We start from the raw sequence: 16,443 nt of genomic DNA, 5'->3' as shown, positions 1-16,443 counted from the left end.
GAATAGACATAAAATACATGTCTCAGGTAGCGTTGCCGAAACGTAACCAACAAAAATAAAGCACATCGATTGCAATCGAAGCCAGCTGTGGCTGACGCTGTGGGCCCCGGGCCGGAGGCGACCGAATGCCGACAGCGATGGACGAGCAGGTGTGGACGCACCGGCCAAGCCCACGGGTCTGTTCCCAAAGCCTCAGGCAATACGTGGGCCTGGCTGCCGTCTACAGCCCCCACCTCCCAGAAGGAGGCCGACAGCCCACGAGAAACTCGGTGTAAACTGAACTAGCTGCGTTCACCCCGAGTTTATCCATATTTTTTTTCCAACTTAACTGCTGGGAAATCAAGACTTCCCATCATATGCTGCAGAAGTAGATTATTTGAATCTGACCCTGAAACTCAACATTTGTCCTAATTAATTAATTTCAATCCACTGCTACATCCTTAAAGATCTTCCTGAATCATAAATCATTTAGTATTTGAGCTCTCTCTGCAGGAGCAGCTCATTTCATACTTTAAACATTTAGGTATTTATTGAGATACCTTCATGAGACGTTTCCTATCAAAGGACTTCATCCCACCATACTCTCTCCCTTCACCATCAAAAATAAATACACTCTGGACGCCTGGGTGGCTCAGCGGTTGAGCCTCTGCCTTTGGGATCGAGTCCCGCGTCGGGCTCCCCGCAGGGAACCTGCTTCTCCCTCTGCCTGGGTCTCTGCCTCTCTCTGTCTCTGTCTGTCATGAATAAATAAATAAAATCTTAAAAAATAAAATAAAATAAACACACACAAAAATAAATATATACACAGGAAAAAACCACAGTAAAATTTCTATGTAGGTGTCTCTTCCTGTGGCAAGAACAGAAAGGGAGAGTAGAAAAATCACTTTTTTTTAAATTAAGAAACTTCAGGGATTTAAAATTCCTAAAGAAATCAAATGAAAAATCTTCCTCATGCAGATCTACCGCCATCTTACGGCCACCGCCCAGTATTACAAATCAGCTTTTGGTTCTATTTAGCTAAATGACTAATATTTAAGGGCTACCGAGTTTAATGTTTAGGCATTTATGTATTTTATCTTTTTCAAGTTACTAAATAAACTTCATTGTTTTCCCTAAAGCAAATTAATGGAAAGATGTGGAGAGCAGATCATATAAAAAGTTAACGTTACAATGTTTACTTTGGGGTATTTAGAAAAACGCATTTCTTAAAAAATGTTTTCTGGGGAGTGGGGAGAGAATCTTAAGCAGGCCCCATGCTCAGGGCCAAGCCCGACGAGGCCTTGATCTCATGACCCCTGAGATCATGATCTGAGCTGAAATTGTGAGTTGGAAGCTTTTATTTTTAAGATTTTATTTATCAGAGAGAGCGAGTGAGCACCAGCTGGGGGAAGGGGTAAAGCGAGAAGCAGGCTCCTCGCTGAGTACGGACCCAGACGCGGGGCTCGACCCCAGGACCCCGGGATCATGACCTGAGCCGAAGGCAGATGCTTAACCGACTGAGCCACCCGGGTGCCCCAGAAAAACACATTTTAAACTAACGAAAGAATAAACAAACAGACCTCCCCCTGCCATTTAGGGATCTCTCAAATACAAACACAATCTGCCACATTTGACCCGAGAGCATCGGTCAGGGGCAAATCTCCTACCGACTGTACTAGTTGCTGAGACTCCTTAAGAGACCACCACAGACGCAGGGGCTGAGGTCCAGCATCAAGGTGCCAGCTGGGAAGGTTTCAGGTGAAACCCTTCTTTTTTTAATTGCATGTGCATATCCGGTGTCATTTCCTCTCTTTGTACGGACACCCTCATGTTAAATGAGGGCTCTACTCTGCTGACCTCATTTAACCAACCTCAAAGTCCCTATCTCTAAATATAGTCATATCGGGGCTTAGGGCTTTAGGGTATGAATGGGGGCGGGGAGGGGAGCCCTGCGACTCGGCCTGCGACACTGACATATTTAATGTATCACTCCAAGAACAGAAGTCAAGTGGCCGAGGAACACTGAACTCTTGGTTGATAATAGAACAGCTGTGGTACTTTATCAGCACACGTACAAAGTTTTATCAGTACAGTATGAAAAATTCAGCTTTTGCTTAATGTACAGGGAAAAAAGGAAATATTTTTAGGTGAAAATAAGCCTATGAAACAGAAAAAGCCTTTTAGTTGAAAATAAGCTCTATGGGGATCCCCGGGTGGCGCAGCGGTTTGGCGCCTGCCTTTGGCCCAGGGCACGATCCTGGAGACCCGGGATCGAATCCCACATCGGGCTCCCGGTGCACGGAGCCTGCTTCTCCCTCTGCCTGAGTCTCTGCCTCTCTCTCTCTCTCTCTCTGTGACTATCATAAATAAATAAAAATAAAAAAAAAAAAGAAAAAGAAAATAAGCTCTATGAAACAAAATACAAAACATTTGTATTTAAGTGCAGGGTCAGGAAAGGAGTTGGGGAGGGAAAGGGGACCGTGGCACATGCTCTTAAAGGGACTCAGACTGAGGTTTGAGGTATAGGCCAGGAAAAGCGGATACAGCTCCAGGGGGGCTAAGAGCTCTCGGGATGCCTGGAGCGCACGGTTGGCTCAATTCTGGCCCAGAATGTGCACGTCTAGACTCCCTAGCACAGAGCTCTGGGACTGGACGTGAGGAACACAAGAAATGTAACAGCGGTCACGCCGCAAGGAGAAATGTCTGTCAATGGGCCTCTCCCGGGGTAAGGGCCAAGTGCAGTCCCAGGGACACCCACATCATGAAAACCAATTCTTCTGTACTTTCCCCTCCAGCGACGGATGCACCTGTTACTAAGGTTACAGGTTACTAAGGTGAGTCCCTAAAGAGCCTATTCGCCCGGTCAAACCGGATGCCCTTCAGGGAAACCTGTGGCCTCTACCTGGTGGTTTGACCTTGGCAGGAATAGTCTGGGGGTCGAAGAAGAACACTAAGGTCCATGCTCCACGGACAAGACAATCGTAAGAGGGGAATAGGGACAAGCTGTGAATCAATCCAGGTTCTTCTCTTTTGGTTTTTTTGTTTGTTTGTTTGTTTCTAAAGATTTTATTTATTTGTGGAAGACCCAGACAGACAGAGAGAGGCAGAGACACAGGCAGAGGGAGAGGTTTTTCTCTTCTGATTCACAGACGTTAGGAGCACGGTTGTTGGACTCTTAGTGAACAGCTCAATCTTCTTGCGGATTGTTTCCTCTTCCTGCTCCAGAGAGATCTGTTTGGGGCGTTTAAGAGTTAGAACGGAACAACTATACATTTTATTCAAATGGGCCCACGAGGTATAATAAGTGTCCTACCAAATTGAACTATTTATTGCACTAAATCAATCCCTTGATTGGCCTATTGGTCTCATAAGGTTCAGTATTTCTAAGGGTTAATAGTCATTCTCAATGAATTATATTTTCATTATGTCCTAACTATTGACATTTTCCCCCACTGGACAGTGTTCCTTCAGATTTAACCCAGAAGTAGTTCAAAGATAATAGACTTGCACTTTCTGTTTTTTTTTTTTTTTTTAATGATACTGTGTTTTCTCTTTTGAATAATTTTAAGGATCTCAAAGTCCTGGCCTTTCACATGGGTTCTCAAAATCAAATGGTTTAAGCATCCGTCGTGACTTTCATCCTATGGGCCTAAATGGCACCCCGGAGACCAGGGGCCCGGGTGGCTTGGGGGCAGGGTCGGCGGGTGGGCCCGGGAGAGGGGTGCGGGGGGAGCCGGGGGCGGGGGGGCGGGGGCGGGGGGAACGTGCCCGGGTGTCCGAGGCCCCGCCCCCGCCTCTGGCCACGCCCCGCTCCCTGGCCCCGCCCCCCAAGGCTCGGCCCTCTCCCTCCGCGGGCGCCCTGCTCCCTGGCCCCGCCCCTTCCCGCCGAGCTCCGCCCCGCCCCTCCGCGGGCGTCCCGTCCCTGGCCACGCCTCTGGCCACGCCCCTTCCCGCCGAGCTCCGCCCCGTGCCTCCGCGGGCGCCCGGCTCCCTGGCCCCGCCCCGCTCTCTGGCCACGCCCCTTCCCGCCGAGCTCCGCCCCTTCCCTCCGCGGGCGCCCCGCTCCCTGGCCCCGCCCCGCCCAGGCCACGCCCCTTCCCGCCGCTCCCGCCCGCGCCCGCCGGGCTCGCCGCGCAGCCATGGCTCAGCACTTCTCGCTGGCCGCCTGCGACGCGGTGGGCTTCGACCTGGACCACACTCTGTGTCGCTACAACCTGCCCGAGAGCGCCCCGGTGAGTGGCGCGGGGCAGCTGGGTCCGCGGGGCCTGCCGCCGCCCCGCCTCTGCGCGGAGCCCGCCTCCCCCGCGGCCGCGCGGAAGTGAGCATCCCCGGCCCCGCGCGCGGCCGGCCCCGGGGGGGGGGGGGGGGGGGAGGGGAGCCCGCGGGGGCGGGGGCGGGGGGCGGGGGCGGCGGGCCGCAGGGGGCAGGGCGGCGGGCGGCCGGGCGCGCGTCAGCTCGCAGCCCCCGTCCCCGGGCCCCGGCCGCGCCCCTGCTGAGCGCCCCTCCGTGTCCCCGCGACCACCCGTCGGGGCCGGGACCCCCGCGCCGGGCCCTGGACTCTGGACCGGGTGAGCGCGCCCTGCGCCGCCCGCCGCCCGCCGCCCTCGGGCCCCTGCGCCCGGGCCAGGTCCCGCCAGGGCCCCGCAGGTCCCACCCCTGGGCTCGGAGGGCGGAGGGGGACACAGGTCTGGTTCCGCACCCGCAGGTGAATGGGCCTTCCTCCCCCATCCTTCTGGTTCCATTAGAAAACTGGTTGTAAAAGAATTCACGGGATTTTAGTCAAATGTCTAAGCATCTCGGCCGGAAACCAGGAAACCAGCTGCCCAGGAGCCCGGCGGCCGGGGCGGGACCCGCACCCGCACCCGCACCCGCACCCGCAGGCACCGCCCTGGGGCCCCCATTACCGGCTCTGTGACCTTGGGCAACTTACAATTCTGTTTCCCCATTTATACAATGACACGAGGAACTGGATTTACAGCAACAGGCTGCGAGAGTGACCTGGGCAGTAGAGCCCGAGGGCTTAGAGGGCTTAGAGCAGTGCCTGCCCGTCTGGGGCTCCTCTGGGCGCCTCCAGACCACTCCTAGGCCTCACCGTGGGAGGTGAGAGCTCCAGGCCCCAGGCACAGACGTCACCGGTGCTGCTGCCCGTCACGGTGAGGCCAGGGTCCCAGCCAGCACTTCAGGGACCCAAAGGTGGTCAAACGGACGAAAAGCCACAGACCCTGTGAAGCCGCCGATGCCCCGTCGGCCCTGGGCTTCGGGGGTCCGGACGGCCTCACGGGACCTCGGCTGTCCTGGAGGCCCGGGTGGCGGGGCTGGGGCCTGTGGGTGCATCGTGTCGCACGGCGTGAGCCATTAACGAGTGACCTGGGTCAGGTCAGCTGCGTCGCCCGGGCCCACACGGCCGCGGGTTTTATTAGCTCTCAGACAGAACAGCCCAGCTGGCCACGGGGCTTTGGGTCCCTCTGCACCGGGGCCTCAGGCGCACCCCCCCAGTCGGGGCATGTGCAGGCCCCCAGGGATCTGGACTGGGGCTCCCCTCCCTCTGGAGGGGTCAGGGGGGACATCATGAGCCACTCCCTTCACGGCGTCTCCACCGTCTTCGCCCTTGTGCCATCTCACGCCCCAAAGCCTGTCACGGGCTCGCTTAGACCAGGGTGAGTTGCTCACGAATCCTCTTCGACGCCGCCCAGCCTGGGCCCAGCCCTCCGTCCTGCCCCAGATTCAAGGGCAGGTGAGGCGGCCTGGGGACCCTCGTCGGAGGGGTACGGGGTGTGGCCGGGATGGACCTTTTGCCTGGTTTTGCTTGGTGTATGCAGTTCTCTAAAAATTTGAGGGCAGCTCTTTACAGATTTCCCCCCCCCCACCATCCCCACCATCCCCACCCCCGTCAATGACAAAACTGAAACAACCAAGGAACAGGTTTGTGTCCTTTATCCAGGAGGGAAATAGTCTGTGAACCGGGGAAGCACCATGCACTGAGGGTGGGCACAGGAGAGCCGTCGTGACGGGGTGCTGGGTGGGTTTAGCATGGGGGGGGGGTTAGGTACGTTTACAAAGCCTCGTCAAGTCTTAATGATCTCCAATCCTAAGAATTCAAGAGTAAGAATGATAATCATTCTCAGTTGTTTAACTGGACGCGGATGGTGTGATTCTGCGACATCAAGACCGCAGCTGCCTGGGGCTCTCGGGGGCAGGTAAGTTGCTTGTAAAGGGGAGTCAACCTGCAGAACTTCACAATTATATAGATATTTCTCCCCCGTCTGCCCCATGAGTGACTCCAGTAGGTTTTCAGGTCTATGAAATTAGGAATGAATAGTGTATTTTATATTTAATCTTTATTTCTTCCCTCTTATTTGTAGCTCATTTACAACAGCTTTGCTCAGTTCCTGGTCAAAGAGAAAGGATATGACAAGGAGTTGCTAACGGTGACTCCTGAGGATTGGGATTTCTGGTAAGTTCTTTTTTTTTTAAGGTCTTCCTATTCTCTCTGGTTGTAAAACGCTGCTGATAAAATTTTAATGCCTCGTCTCCTATAGAGATATAAAAGTGAAATGTGAAACTGAGTCAAAGGACAAAATGCCTTCTATATTGAAAGTTTCATGTTTCATGATGTGGAGGGTTCTCGAGAAGTTAAAAATAGAGCTGCCCTATGACCCAACAAGTGCCCTGCTGGGGATTTACCCCAAAGATGCAGATGCAGTGAGACACCGGGACCCCTGCACCCCGATGTTTATAGCAGCAATGTCCACAGTAGCCACACTGTGGGGGGAGCCTGGGTGCCCTGGGACAGATGATGGGTACAGAAGCCGTGGTCCTATAGATACAAAGGGACATGACTCAGCCCTCAGGAAGGACAAGTACCCACCATGGGCTTCGACGTGGGTGGAACTGGGGGGGATAATGCTGAGTGAGTTAAGTCAATCGGAGAAGGACAAACCTGGTCTCACTCATACGGGGAATATAAGAAATATATATTCTATATTTTGCACTGAGTGGGGAAAATTCGAGAGGGAGACAAACCATGAGAGACTCTTGACTCTTCGAAACAAAGGGTCACAGAAGGGGACGTGGCAGATGGTTGGGGTGACTGGGTGACTGGCGCTGAGGAGGGCATACAATGTGATGAGTACTGGTTGTTATATGTTGGCAAATAGAATTTATTTATTTTACTTATTTGTTTTTTAAAGGTTTTATTTATCTATTCATGAGAGACACAGGCAGAGGGAGAAGCAGGTTCTATGCAGGGAGCCTGACGTGGGACTCAATCACGCCCTGGGCCGAAAGCAGGCGCTCAACCAGGCGCTCAACCGCTGAGCCCCCCAGGGGCCCCAGCAAATAGAATTTAAATTAAAAAAAAAAATGCAATGGGCAATCAAAAAGTTTTATGTTTCATGAATTAAAGCCTTTTCTGCTTTAAATTTAGACTTGTTTAAATATGTAAATAAGCTAAAAGCTTACTGACTAATTTGGATATTTTTGTGTGGCTGAAGTTTGTCACAAGTTTCAGAGGTTATTAAGAACTATCTCTAAAATGTACATTTTTTTAAAAAAAAAGTTTGCTTTATCACCTTTCAAATACAGAACTGTGGAAGAGGAAGCGTCGTCGTGTTTTGGGCGTGTGTCTGAGCTGGGACATTGGGTTTTCTGTAATTTGGGTAGACGTCCCTACGCCTAACTCACGGCTCACTCCTTTCCTGAGAGGCTTGTCCACTTCCCAAGGCTTTTTGTGTCCCTCTTCCTCATCTAAACAACACAATGAAAATCCTACCCTGTGAAGTTGCTCGGTTCACAATAATAATTCTAAAACACACAAAAACATGCAGAAGTGATTCTAGAGCAATGATGTTCATCTCTACCTCTGCCGCGTTTGGTTGGCCCTTTTGTAAAAAGAACAAACATTTGCCGTGTGAAACCGCCGACCCTGGGCAGTTTGCTGTGGACCCCAGTCCCTGATGCTTCTGACGTAGCCCCTCGTCGTTTGTTTGATTCTCTCGATATCCAGTGGCCCTTATACTTCCTTGCTTTTATTATTCACGATAACGGGTCTGTACCCACTTTTATCCCCAAATCCCACAGGCCTTTTACAGCGAGGAACCCAAAACTTCGTTTTTTGACTTTGTTTTAATGGTTTTCAATGACATGCCCTGCCCAGAGGGCAAGTTTTTATGACCCGACCTAAATGGAGCCAATTTCTGAAGACTATAGGAGAGACGTGCCTAAGAACGTTTCTGGTGGAACCTAAACGTGTGCATGTGTGCCTTTTATTTAATGAACGGCATTTGCACATTTTAACATACCTACAGACGTAGCGTGATGTTTCCTTTTTTGTTTTTTCAGCTTTGGATTCCTCTTTTTTTTAAAAAAAAAAAAAAAAAAAGATTTTATTTATTCATGAGAGACCGAGAGAGAGAGGCAGAGACACAGGCAGAGGGAGAAGCAGGCTCCATGCAGGGAGCCCGACGTGGGACTCGATCCCGGGACCCCGGGGTCACGCCCTGGGCTGAAGGCAGGTGCTCAGCTGCTGAGCCCCCCGGGCGCCCCAGATTCCTCTTTTTTTAAAAGCATGACGATTTTGCAGACTCAACATGCTGTCTTCCATTTCCTCACATGACAGTTTTCCTTCCTTACCTGCTCTGTGGGTGCTGCTTAATTTTAGGATTCCTGGATTTTCTTACTTGTTTGACTGCCGTCCGGGTCACATGGGTGGGGAGTCCCTTTGCAGCACTGTTTGACTTTTTGAAAATGTAGCTTATTTCTTCTAGGGTTAGCTGCGTCTATGCATTGATTGGTAATCACACTTTTCTGTTTTAGCTGCAAGGGCTTGGCACTGGACCTGGAAGAAGGGAACTTCATTAAACTTGCAGATAATGGCACCGTGCTCAGGTAATAACCTTTACCTGCCAAGTCAGAACTTTTCCTCCAGGACACTTTGTATAGCGTTTGCTTGTTAAGGTTTGGGTCAAATAAGATCATTTTTTTTTTTTTTTTATCACAGGACAGATTGTGTGCCTGTGTTTCTTTGTATGAAGTGTTTGAACAGTTTAAATAGCGATCTCAAGGTCTAGTTTTCAGGTTAGCTCGCCCGAAATATTTGCGGGAGGTGCAGTGGAATCCTAATGGCTTGCCCGTCTCGCTGCCCAGAGAACCTGGGGTATGTTGGGTCAGAGAAGCACATGGTGGCCTGGAATAAAATTGGGTTTCTTTTATGGAGGAAGGAGGAGAGAACGGGTGTTGGGGAGGGTTGGCGGTCGGTGCACACCTGCCCTTTCTCCATCCTCGTCCTAAGGGGCAGAGAGCGAGAGCGGGGCCGCCGCCAATTATTTGGTTGCTCGTTTGCACGCGGCTTGCCCTGGGCAGCTGGAGCTACAGGGTCGGGATGCGTGGACGGGTGTCTGCGTGGACGTGTGCCGTGCACAGCGCAGCCGTGACCATGACCTTGACCGCGACCTTAGGTCCCTCAGGTGCACTTCGCCGTCTTCGGTGGGAGTTGGAGGCCTGAAGCGAGTCTGTCCGTCCTCCCGGTCACTGTCCCTGCCCCGGGGCCGACCCTCTGCCTCCACCCTGTGGCTTGTCCGCAGCTTCGCAAGGCCCGGCTGGCCTCTGGTGCCCGTGTCCTGCCCTGAGCGGGTCCCGTGCGACCGCACAGTCCCCCGTCCCTCTAGCCTCACAGCCCCGCAGCGCTGTCCCCTTCGGAAGGAGCCCGCCCGGATTTCCCGTTTGTCCTCTCCGTCCTCGTGTCCCGGTTGTGTCACTGCCGTGGCCCCAGGCCGGTGTCATGGGCTCACGTGGGTGTCTGTGGACCACTCTTCCCCGCAGAGCTCAGCGCCGCGTCTTGGGAGGGGGCTGCGCCGCGGGGCGGGTCCAGGGCGGCGGGGACCCCAGGAGGAGTTGGGTCGTGCGGGGCCCGGGCAGGGGAGGCGTCAGCGGGCTGGGGGCAGGGGCGCTCACGAGCACTGTCCTGTCTCCCGACGCCAGGGCGAGCCACGGCACGAGGATGACGGCCCCCGAGGCGCTGGCCCACCAGTACGGCGGGAAGCCGTGGAAGCACTTCCCGGGCGACGTGGGACCGGCCGGCCGCTCAGGTAGGCGCAGCGCTGTGGCCTTCCCTGCCCTTGGCCCCCGCCGCCCTGCTGCCCCGTCTCCTGCCCCGTGTTTTCTTTCCCTTCTGTTAAGTGACCTCACGCGCTGTCCCGCTGTCGCACTGCGTCAGGAAGCTCTGCGGGTCATGGAAACATGAAGACCCCTCTCGGAACTGACCCTAGGCACTGGCGGCCGTGAGCCGACACATGCCAAGTGCACTATTCTAAACAAATGGGCCGGATTGTGACCGTCTGGTTTTCATTTGTTCTAAATCTCTGGGCCATTCCCCCACACTACGCTTTTGAAGCTCACCTGCTCTCCAGAAAGCGTAGGGACCCGAGGGGCGCCCGGCTGACCCCGTTGCTGGAGGGCGGCTCTTGATCTCAGGTTGTGAGTTCGAGCCCCATGTTGGGGATAAAGATGGCTTAAAATAAAATCTTATAGGTCGCCTGGGGGGCTCATGGTTTAGCGCCTGCCTTCTGCCCAGGGCATGACCCCAGGATCCCGGGATTGAGTCCCACGTCGGGGGAGCCTGCTTCTCCCTCTGCCTGGGTCTCTGCCTCTCCCTCTCCTTGGGTCTCTCATGGATAGATAAATAAAATCTTCAAAGAAAAAAGAAAAGAAAAAAAAAGAAAAAGAAAATGCAGTAACTTGAAAATAGTTGGCGTTACCCCTTGTTACAATTAGGTTTGCTTTGTCACATCCATTGTCTTTTGAGAGTTTGTTTTGATTTTGTCCTGAGATGAAACGAAGCGAGTGCTCCTGGTGGAACACGTGGAGAGGAAGGCAGCCTCCACGTTGGGCGTCGGCCTTCACACACCGCAAGGCCCGGTGGCCCGTGGAGGTTAGGTGCATGTCTGGAGAGCGCTTTACTCAGCTCGGGACTGGGAACGCTGTGGTCCTTCCAGAAGCAGGCAGGTGTCGACAACGGGTTCCCAGAAAGGCCAGGGCACAGCGGAGTGCTTCACCCTGACATCCATTCACAAACGGCCGGCGCCTTGAAGAAGGCAGCAGGAGAAGAGCAGACCCAGGGGCCCCACAGGTTGCTCACCGCCCTGCCCGCCAGGAGGTGCCACCTCCCGGAATGAGCAGCCCCCTCTGGAGCTCAGCCTAACCCAGGAGGACCTTGGAGGCCACCTGCTCCTAACTGGGGTGCTTAGGGAGGCGTCTCCCACTCATGCACTCAGCGGTCGGGTGGTGCTCAGCGGCTGGCCAAGTGGCACTCAGTAGTCAGGTGGTGCTCAGCGGTCAGTGGCGCTCGGTGGTCGGCCAGGTGGCGCCCAGCGGTCAGTCAGGTGGCGCCCAGCGGCCCGGTGGCAGTGGCACATAACAAAGGCCTGTTGTTCCTGCCAATTGGAAGGGAAAGCTGATACCTTTACAAAGAAATAGTGTTTTTTCAAGGCAGAGACATAGAAAAGAAAAAAAAGCCTGCGATTCCACAGCCTGGTTAATCTTTGTTTACATCAAAAAAAAAAAAATCATGTGAGCCTATGGTTAGAAAATTTAAATGTCATAGAAAAGAAGAGTCAGTTACGTGATAGAGGTTGTGTCCCGTGGGTTAAATGCTGGGATGCTGCGCCGCCCAGCCGTCCGTCCGTCCATCTGTTCACACACCTCCGTCGTGCCTGCTGTCTGGCCGTTACAGGCGGGGCTGCGGGAATGCTTCTGTACCCGTATGTCGTGCACTTTGGTGCAAATACATACTTTTTTTTTAAGATTTTATCTATTTATTCATGAGACACAGAGAGAGAGAGGCAGAGACACAGGCAGAGGGAGAAGCAGGCTCCATGCAGGGAGCCCACCGAGGACTTGATCCCGGGTCTTGGGGACCACGCCCTGAGCCCCCGGGCGGTCCTGGTGCAAATATCTGGAGGGTAAATTACTAGAGGTGCAGCTGCTGGAAGGACATGTAGGTTTGAGGTTTTGAGCCGTGAGGCCAAGTGGGGCCTTCGTCCAGGAGAGCGTGCTGAGGTGCGCTCCCCCCAGGACACCGAGGGCTGGGCCGTGGGCAGACAGAGGCATTTTACTGGCTGGTGATTTGAGAACCCCGTTTCAGCGCCGCTTTTCCTTAGCAGCCAGTTCCCAGGGAGCGAGTCCCTCCACCTTGTCCCCCAACCGGCCGAGACAGCTTGGCACAGTGGAAGCCACGGGGCAGGGGAGCCGGTGGGCTGGGCCCAGTCGAGTCTATTCCTTCTGGGTAAAGCATGTGGTCCTGGCATCACTTTGCTCACCCTTCAGTGAAGCCAGTGTCCCCCAGCTGCAGGGGAGCAAGGACGCTGTGCCTGCCCGAGCGCTCGGCCCCCTCGGCCTCCCCGGTACCGCAGTCCGTCACCCATCAGGATGGGCCGTGGCGTGGCCAGGGCTCCTGGGCACAGCCTGCGTGGGCAGCACCAATGCCTGGTGGGACTGGGGCTGATGTGCAGCCTGTTGTATTGAGCCGAGCTCACTGCCTCCCCGCCAGGGAGCCCCCCGGCCGCAGCCTTGTGCTCTGGGGGCAGTGGAGGCCTTGAGGGCCGTGGGGCCCGGCTCCAGGTCAGGACTGAATGGCCAATGGGCGACACTGGGTAGTCTGGCCCTCGGTGGCAGGAGGCGTCCCCAGCCCCTGGAGCTCCTGGGTCACACCCCAGCCAGCACCCGACTGGTGTCTCAGCTCCACCTGGAGCTCCGTGTTGGTGGCCACGGAGGGAGCGACACGGGAGGGGAAGAGAAGCAGGGGTGTGAGTGGGGCGACCACATGCCTCCTGCTCCCGGGCGCCCGAGCAGCTGCCTCTGCGGGTCCCAGCCCAGGAGGTCCGAGGACGTGCAGGCCGGTGCACCTCGGGCCGCAGCCGTGGCCGCCAGGTGCTGAGTGGCCTCACGTGCCCCGGGGACGCCCGGCTCCTCACACCGACAGAGCCCTGCTCCCCTTGCGCAGGAAGGGAAAACCGTCTAAGAGGTCCTGCCAGTAATTTCAGCTGCGAAGGAGGATAACCCGGAGCGTGATGCCAACCAAAGTATTTTTAGCGGAGGGCACCCAAACCCGCCCAGCCACCCTGTGAGTGCACAGAAGGAGAACTTTGGACTTGGTTTCTTAAACGTTAATGATTTGCTATGAAGACGTGAAGGGCGTTGAGTGATATGTAAAGGGTTGGACATCTGGCCCCTGCACAGGGTTTTCCCCTGATTTGCCTGCGACACCTTTGTTCCAGAAACCCATTCTGCTGTTAGGTCATCCATCTGTCGTTCATTCATTCCCAGACGTTCATGGCGTGCCTGCGGGATGCTGGGTATTGTGCTCCGTGGACACTGAGGAGCAAGGCAGCGGTGTCCCCAACCTCCCGTGTGGCCTGCAGGGGCAGGAAGGGAGGACTTGAAATGAGGCGCTTACATGCAGGCAATAATCACGACCGATCGAAGCCCAGACCTCTGGTTCTCTCTGATTCCTCTTTGTACACGGGCACCCCAGAGCCTCTATGACGTTGGGGTCCCCCCGAGGCGGAGTGGTTGGCCCTGACCCTGGTAAATGGGAGTGAGGTAGTGGAAGGAAGGAATGGGCGGGCTGGATTCCACGGGGACCCCGGAAGCCCCGAGAACACGGCCCCATGCGATCCCAGGGACAGGAGACTTCCTTGGCGCCCACCCACCGGCTCCTGGGTGAGGCTTGCCGCCCGAGACACGGGGACGACTCGGGGACTCCACGGGCTTCGGGGGAAGTGAATGGCACTCGCGTTTGGGGTGGGACGACGCCGTTGAGCGCAGCGGTGGCTGGGATCACCCGGAGCCAGAGGGATGCGACACGGGTCATCGGGTATCTGCCCGGGGTGGCGGATCCAGGGGTGGCATCTGCCCCCAGGCAGGGCTCCGGATTAACGCTGTCTCAGGGCCAAACAGCGTAAATAAATCCCTCTTCTCCGCAAGATCCTGGGGTGCGTCCTGTGCGCCCAAGTCTTTCCAAGATAAGCACACCATGTCCTTACATGACGTGATGCCTGCCTGCCTTTTTTTTTTTTTTTTAAATTCTTCTCATCCCCCCGGTTCTCCCATTAAACTGAAGGTGGCCCAACCGCACAGACGTGGAAAGGCGCCACTGCGCGGGTGACGTCCTGGAGCTGCCGTGCTGGGCTGAGAGTTCTGAAATTCAGTGACGCTGATGACATAAACTGGCTTTTTCATCGTGCGCTTTAGATCTGGGGCGTGGTCTCCTTTGACAGAAATTTCTCTCCCTTAGATCCTTATGTAACAGGCATCACATTGTAAGTTCCTGTAGCTTGACCCTTCTTTAAAGGCAGGAGTAGCCTGGAACAGACCCATTCGCAGTTAACGTCGAGGCCCCTTTACAACCAAACCAAAATCTAGCGTCTCTTCGGCCAGTTTCTGTGTCACGTACATGAGGTGCTGATTCAAATCTTGCTCTTCCAACACCTGGGGGCTCAGTGGTTGCACGTCCGCCTTTGGCCCAGGGTGTGATCCTGGAGTCCTGGGATCGAGTCCCGCATCGGGCTCCCTGCATGGACCCTGCTTCTCCCTCTGCCTGGGTCTCTGCCTCTCTCCCTGGGTCTCTCCTGTATAAATAAATAAAGTCTTAAAAATAATAATAAAATAAAATTTTGTCCTTTCTTTTAGGAAAATATTACTTTTATGATAACTACTTTGACCTGCCAGGAGCTCTGCTGTGTGCCAGAGTGGTGGACTCTCTGACAAAGGTGAGCAGGGACTCGTTTCTCAGGAATTATGACCGGTGTTCAGTCATATGTCGGAGGACTTACTCATGGATGTCTTTTGAGTTGGGATTGAACTCAGTTTCCTCTTTGTGATACTAGAAGTGACTGAGGAAGAAACACGTGGAGAATTTGGTCACGTGTTTTGGGAAAATTAAATAGCCGGGACCGTTTCCCCAGGAAAGATGATAAACCTCTTTCCCAGCAGAGGGTGCACGTGTCTAAAAAGAAAATACAGACCTCACAGCTGGAAAGGGTATTTTCTTGGTTTCATTAGCAGATTAAAAAAAAAAAATGATCGAGAGACTTCCACCTGTTCTTACGCATTCTGCATAAGGCAAAATTTTAAAAAATGAGATGAAGTTTTTAAATTCATCATTTTGACCAGTTCGACGCGTGTAGACGTTCCGTTTATAGAATTTGCGTGTCCTTAGGTCTGAAGACCTGGGAACAGACACCAGTTTTATGTCAGAATTATTCTTCTGTTTTGCACGTCATTTAAAATCCTAAGGATCAAAAATAATAATAATAATAAAATATAAAATAATAAAATAAAATAAAATAAAATCCTAACGATCGTGTCCGTAATAGAACACGCATGATCGATTACTCTTGAACCAGAATTAGTCGTGTGTTCGTGGAAGTCTCCACGGAGCTGTAATTTTCGTACGTTTGTAGAAGTCGTTATTAACGTGAGATGGAGACGGTTTTTCATCCATAGCGACTTCAGGCGAGCGTATTAGTCTTCAAATAACTCAGCGCTGGTACAGGTACACGTACCTGGTAGTCTGTTTAGGTAGGACGCTGGTTAGCGATTACGTTTCCAAGGAAGCAAGGCACTGTGGGGTTACGTGTTTCAACGTAATACTTGTTTGCACCCCGGTTTAAAGAAATCTAAATAAAAACGGTTAATGTTTTGGATTTGGAACCTCCATCATCTCTTCTAGAGAGATTTGCTGTTCTTTTTTATTGAAATCAGGTGAATGCGCTGAATTCTAAAGAGCCAGCTTTTGGGGCTTCAGGGCTTATGGCTTCGTAGCCCCACAGATGCCGTAGTACAGGAGGTGGCACATTCTGAGATCTCAAAAGCTGTGACACTGTAGACTCAGTCCTGTGTTTAATATATATGATTTTGACTTTATAGTAAGCAGAAATTTCTATTTTATTTGGGTTAAATGAGCTGTATTACCATTTAGTTATATGCGTGTGTGTATATACGTATAGCAGTGATTTTCTTAAAGATTTCTCTTTTTAAAGTCGCATTCAAGCACTGAGTTTTTTCATCTGTTATCTTTTCTACAATGTGAGTCCCGATTTTAGATTACAGTAATATTGCAGTTGCTTGCTGTGTTTTTAGCTGTGCTCAAAAGCAGAAGCATTATATGTGTTAACATTTGGGATTTTCTTTTTTTTTTTTTTTTTTTAGCAGAACAATGGTCAGAAAACATTTGACTTTTGGAAGGATATAGTTGCTGGTATACAACACAATTATAAAATGTCGGCTTTTAAGGGTGAGTCCTATGAGGGGGACCTTCTCATGTTCGTTAAACGCCGTGCGCTTGTGAGTTACTTGGAAGTTGCCTGTTTTGTCATGTTCCTCGACTGGGACTTGGTTTTATCAAAATTTTGCTACGAGGTTGGCACTGCTTACGTTTTAAGGGGCTCTTTTATTCGCGTCGGCCTC

At 53.0% G+C, this 16,443-nt stretch overlaps 1 protein-coding gene across 2 annotated transcripts in view; it reads left to right on the top strand.

The window, feature by feature from the left end:
- The first annotated feature begins 4,062 nt into the window (after window positions 1-4,062).
- The window catches only part of NT5DC1 (5'-nucleotidase domain containing 1), a 119,194-nt gene continuing 106,813 nt past the window's right edge, over window positions 4,063-16,443 (top strand). The window contains exons 1-6 of one of the 2 annotated variants that reach the window (XM_072831677.1): window positions 4,063-4,211; window positions 6,342-6,433; window positions 8,794-8,865; window positions 9,958-10,064; window positions 14,665-14,744; window positions 16,189-16,270. In XM_072831677.1, coding sequence (XP_072687778.1) covers window positions 4,119-4,211; window positions 6,342-6,433; window positions 8,794-8,865; window positions 9,958-10,064; window positions 14,665-14,744; window positions 16,189-16,270 — 526 coding nt within the window. In that variant the 5' untranslated portion in view covers window positions 4,063-4,118. Of the gene's footprint in view, window positions 4,212-6,341; window positions 6,434-8,793; window positions 8,866-9,957; window positions 10,065-14,664; window positions 14,745-16,185; window positions 16,271-16,443 lie in introns of both variants that reach the window. The other variant, XM_072831676.1, reaches the window with a different exon arrangement.

This window comes from Canis lupus, chromosome 7, assembly GCF_048164855.1.
Source record: "Canis lupus baileyi chromosome 7, mCanLup2.hap1, whole genome shotgun sequence".
Taxonomy (NCBI): Eukaryota; Metazoa; Chordata; class Mammalia; order Carnivora; family Canidae; genus Canis; species Canis lupus.
Note: the sequence above shows the minus strand (reverse complement) of the source record. Positions and strands in the feature narration are given on the sequence as shown.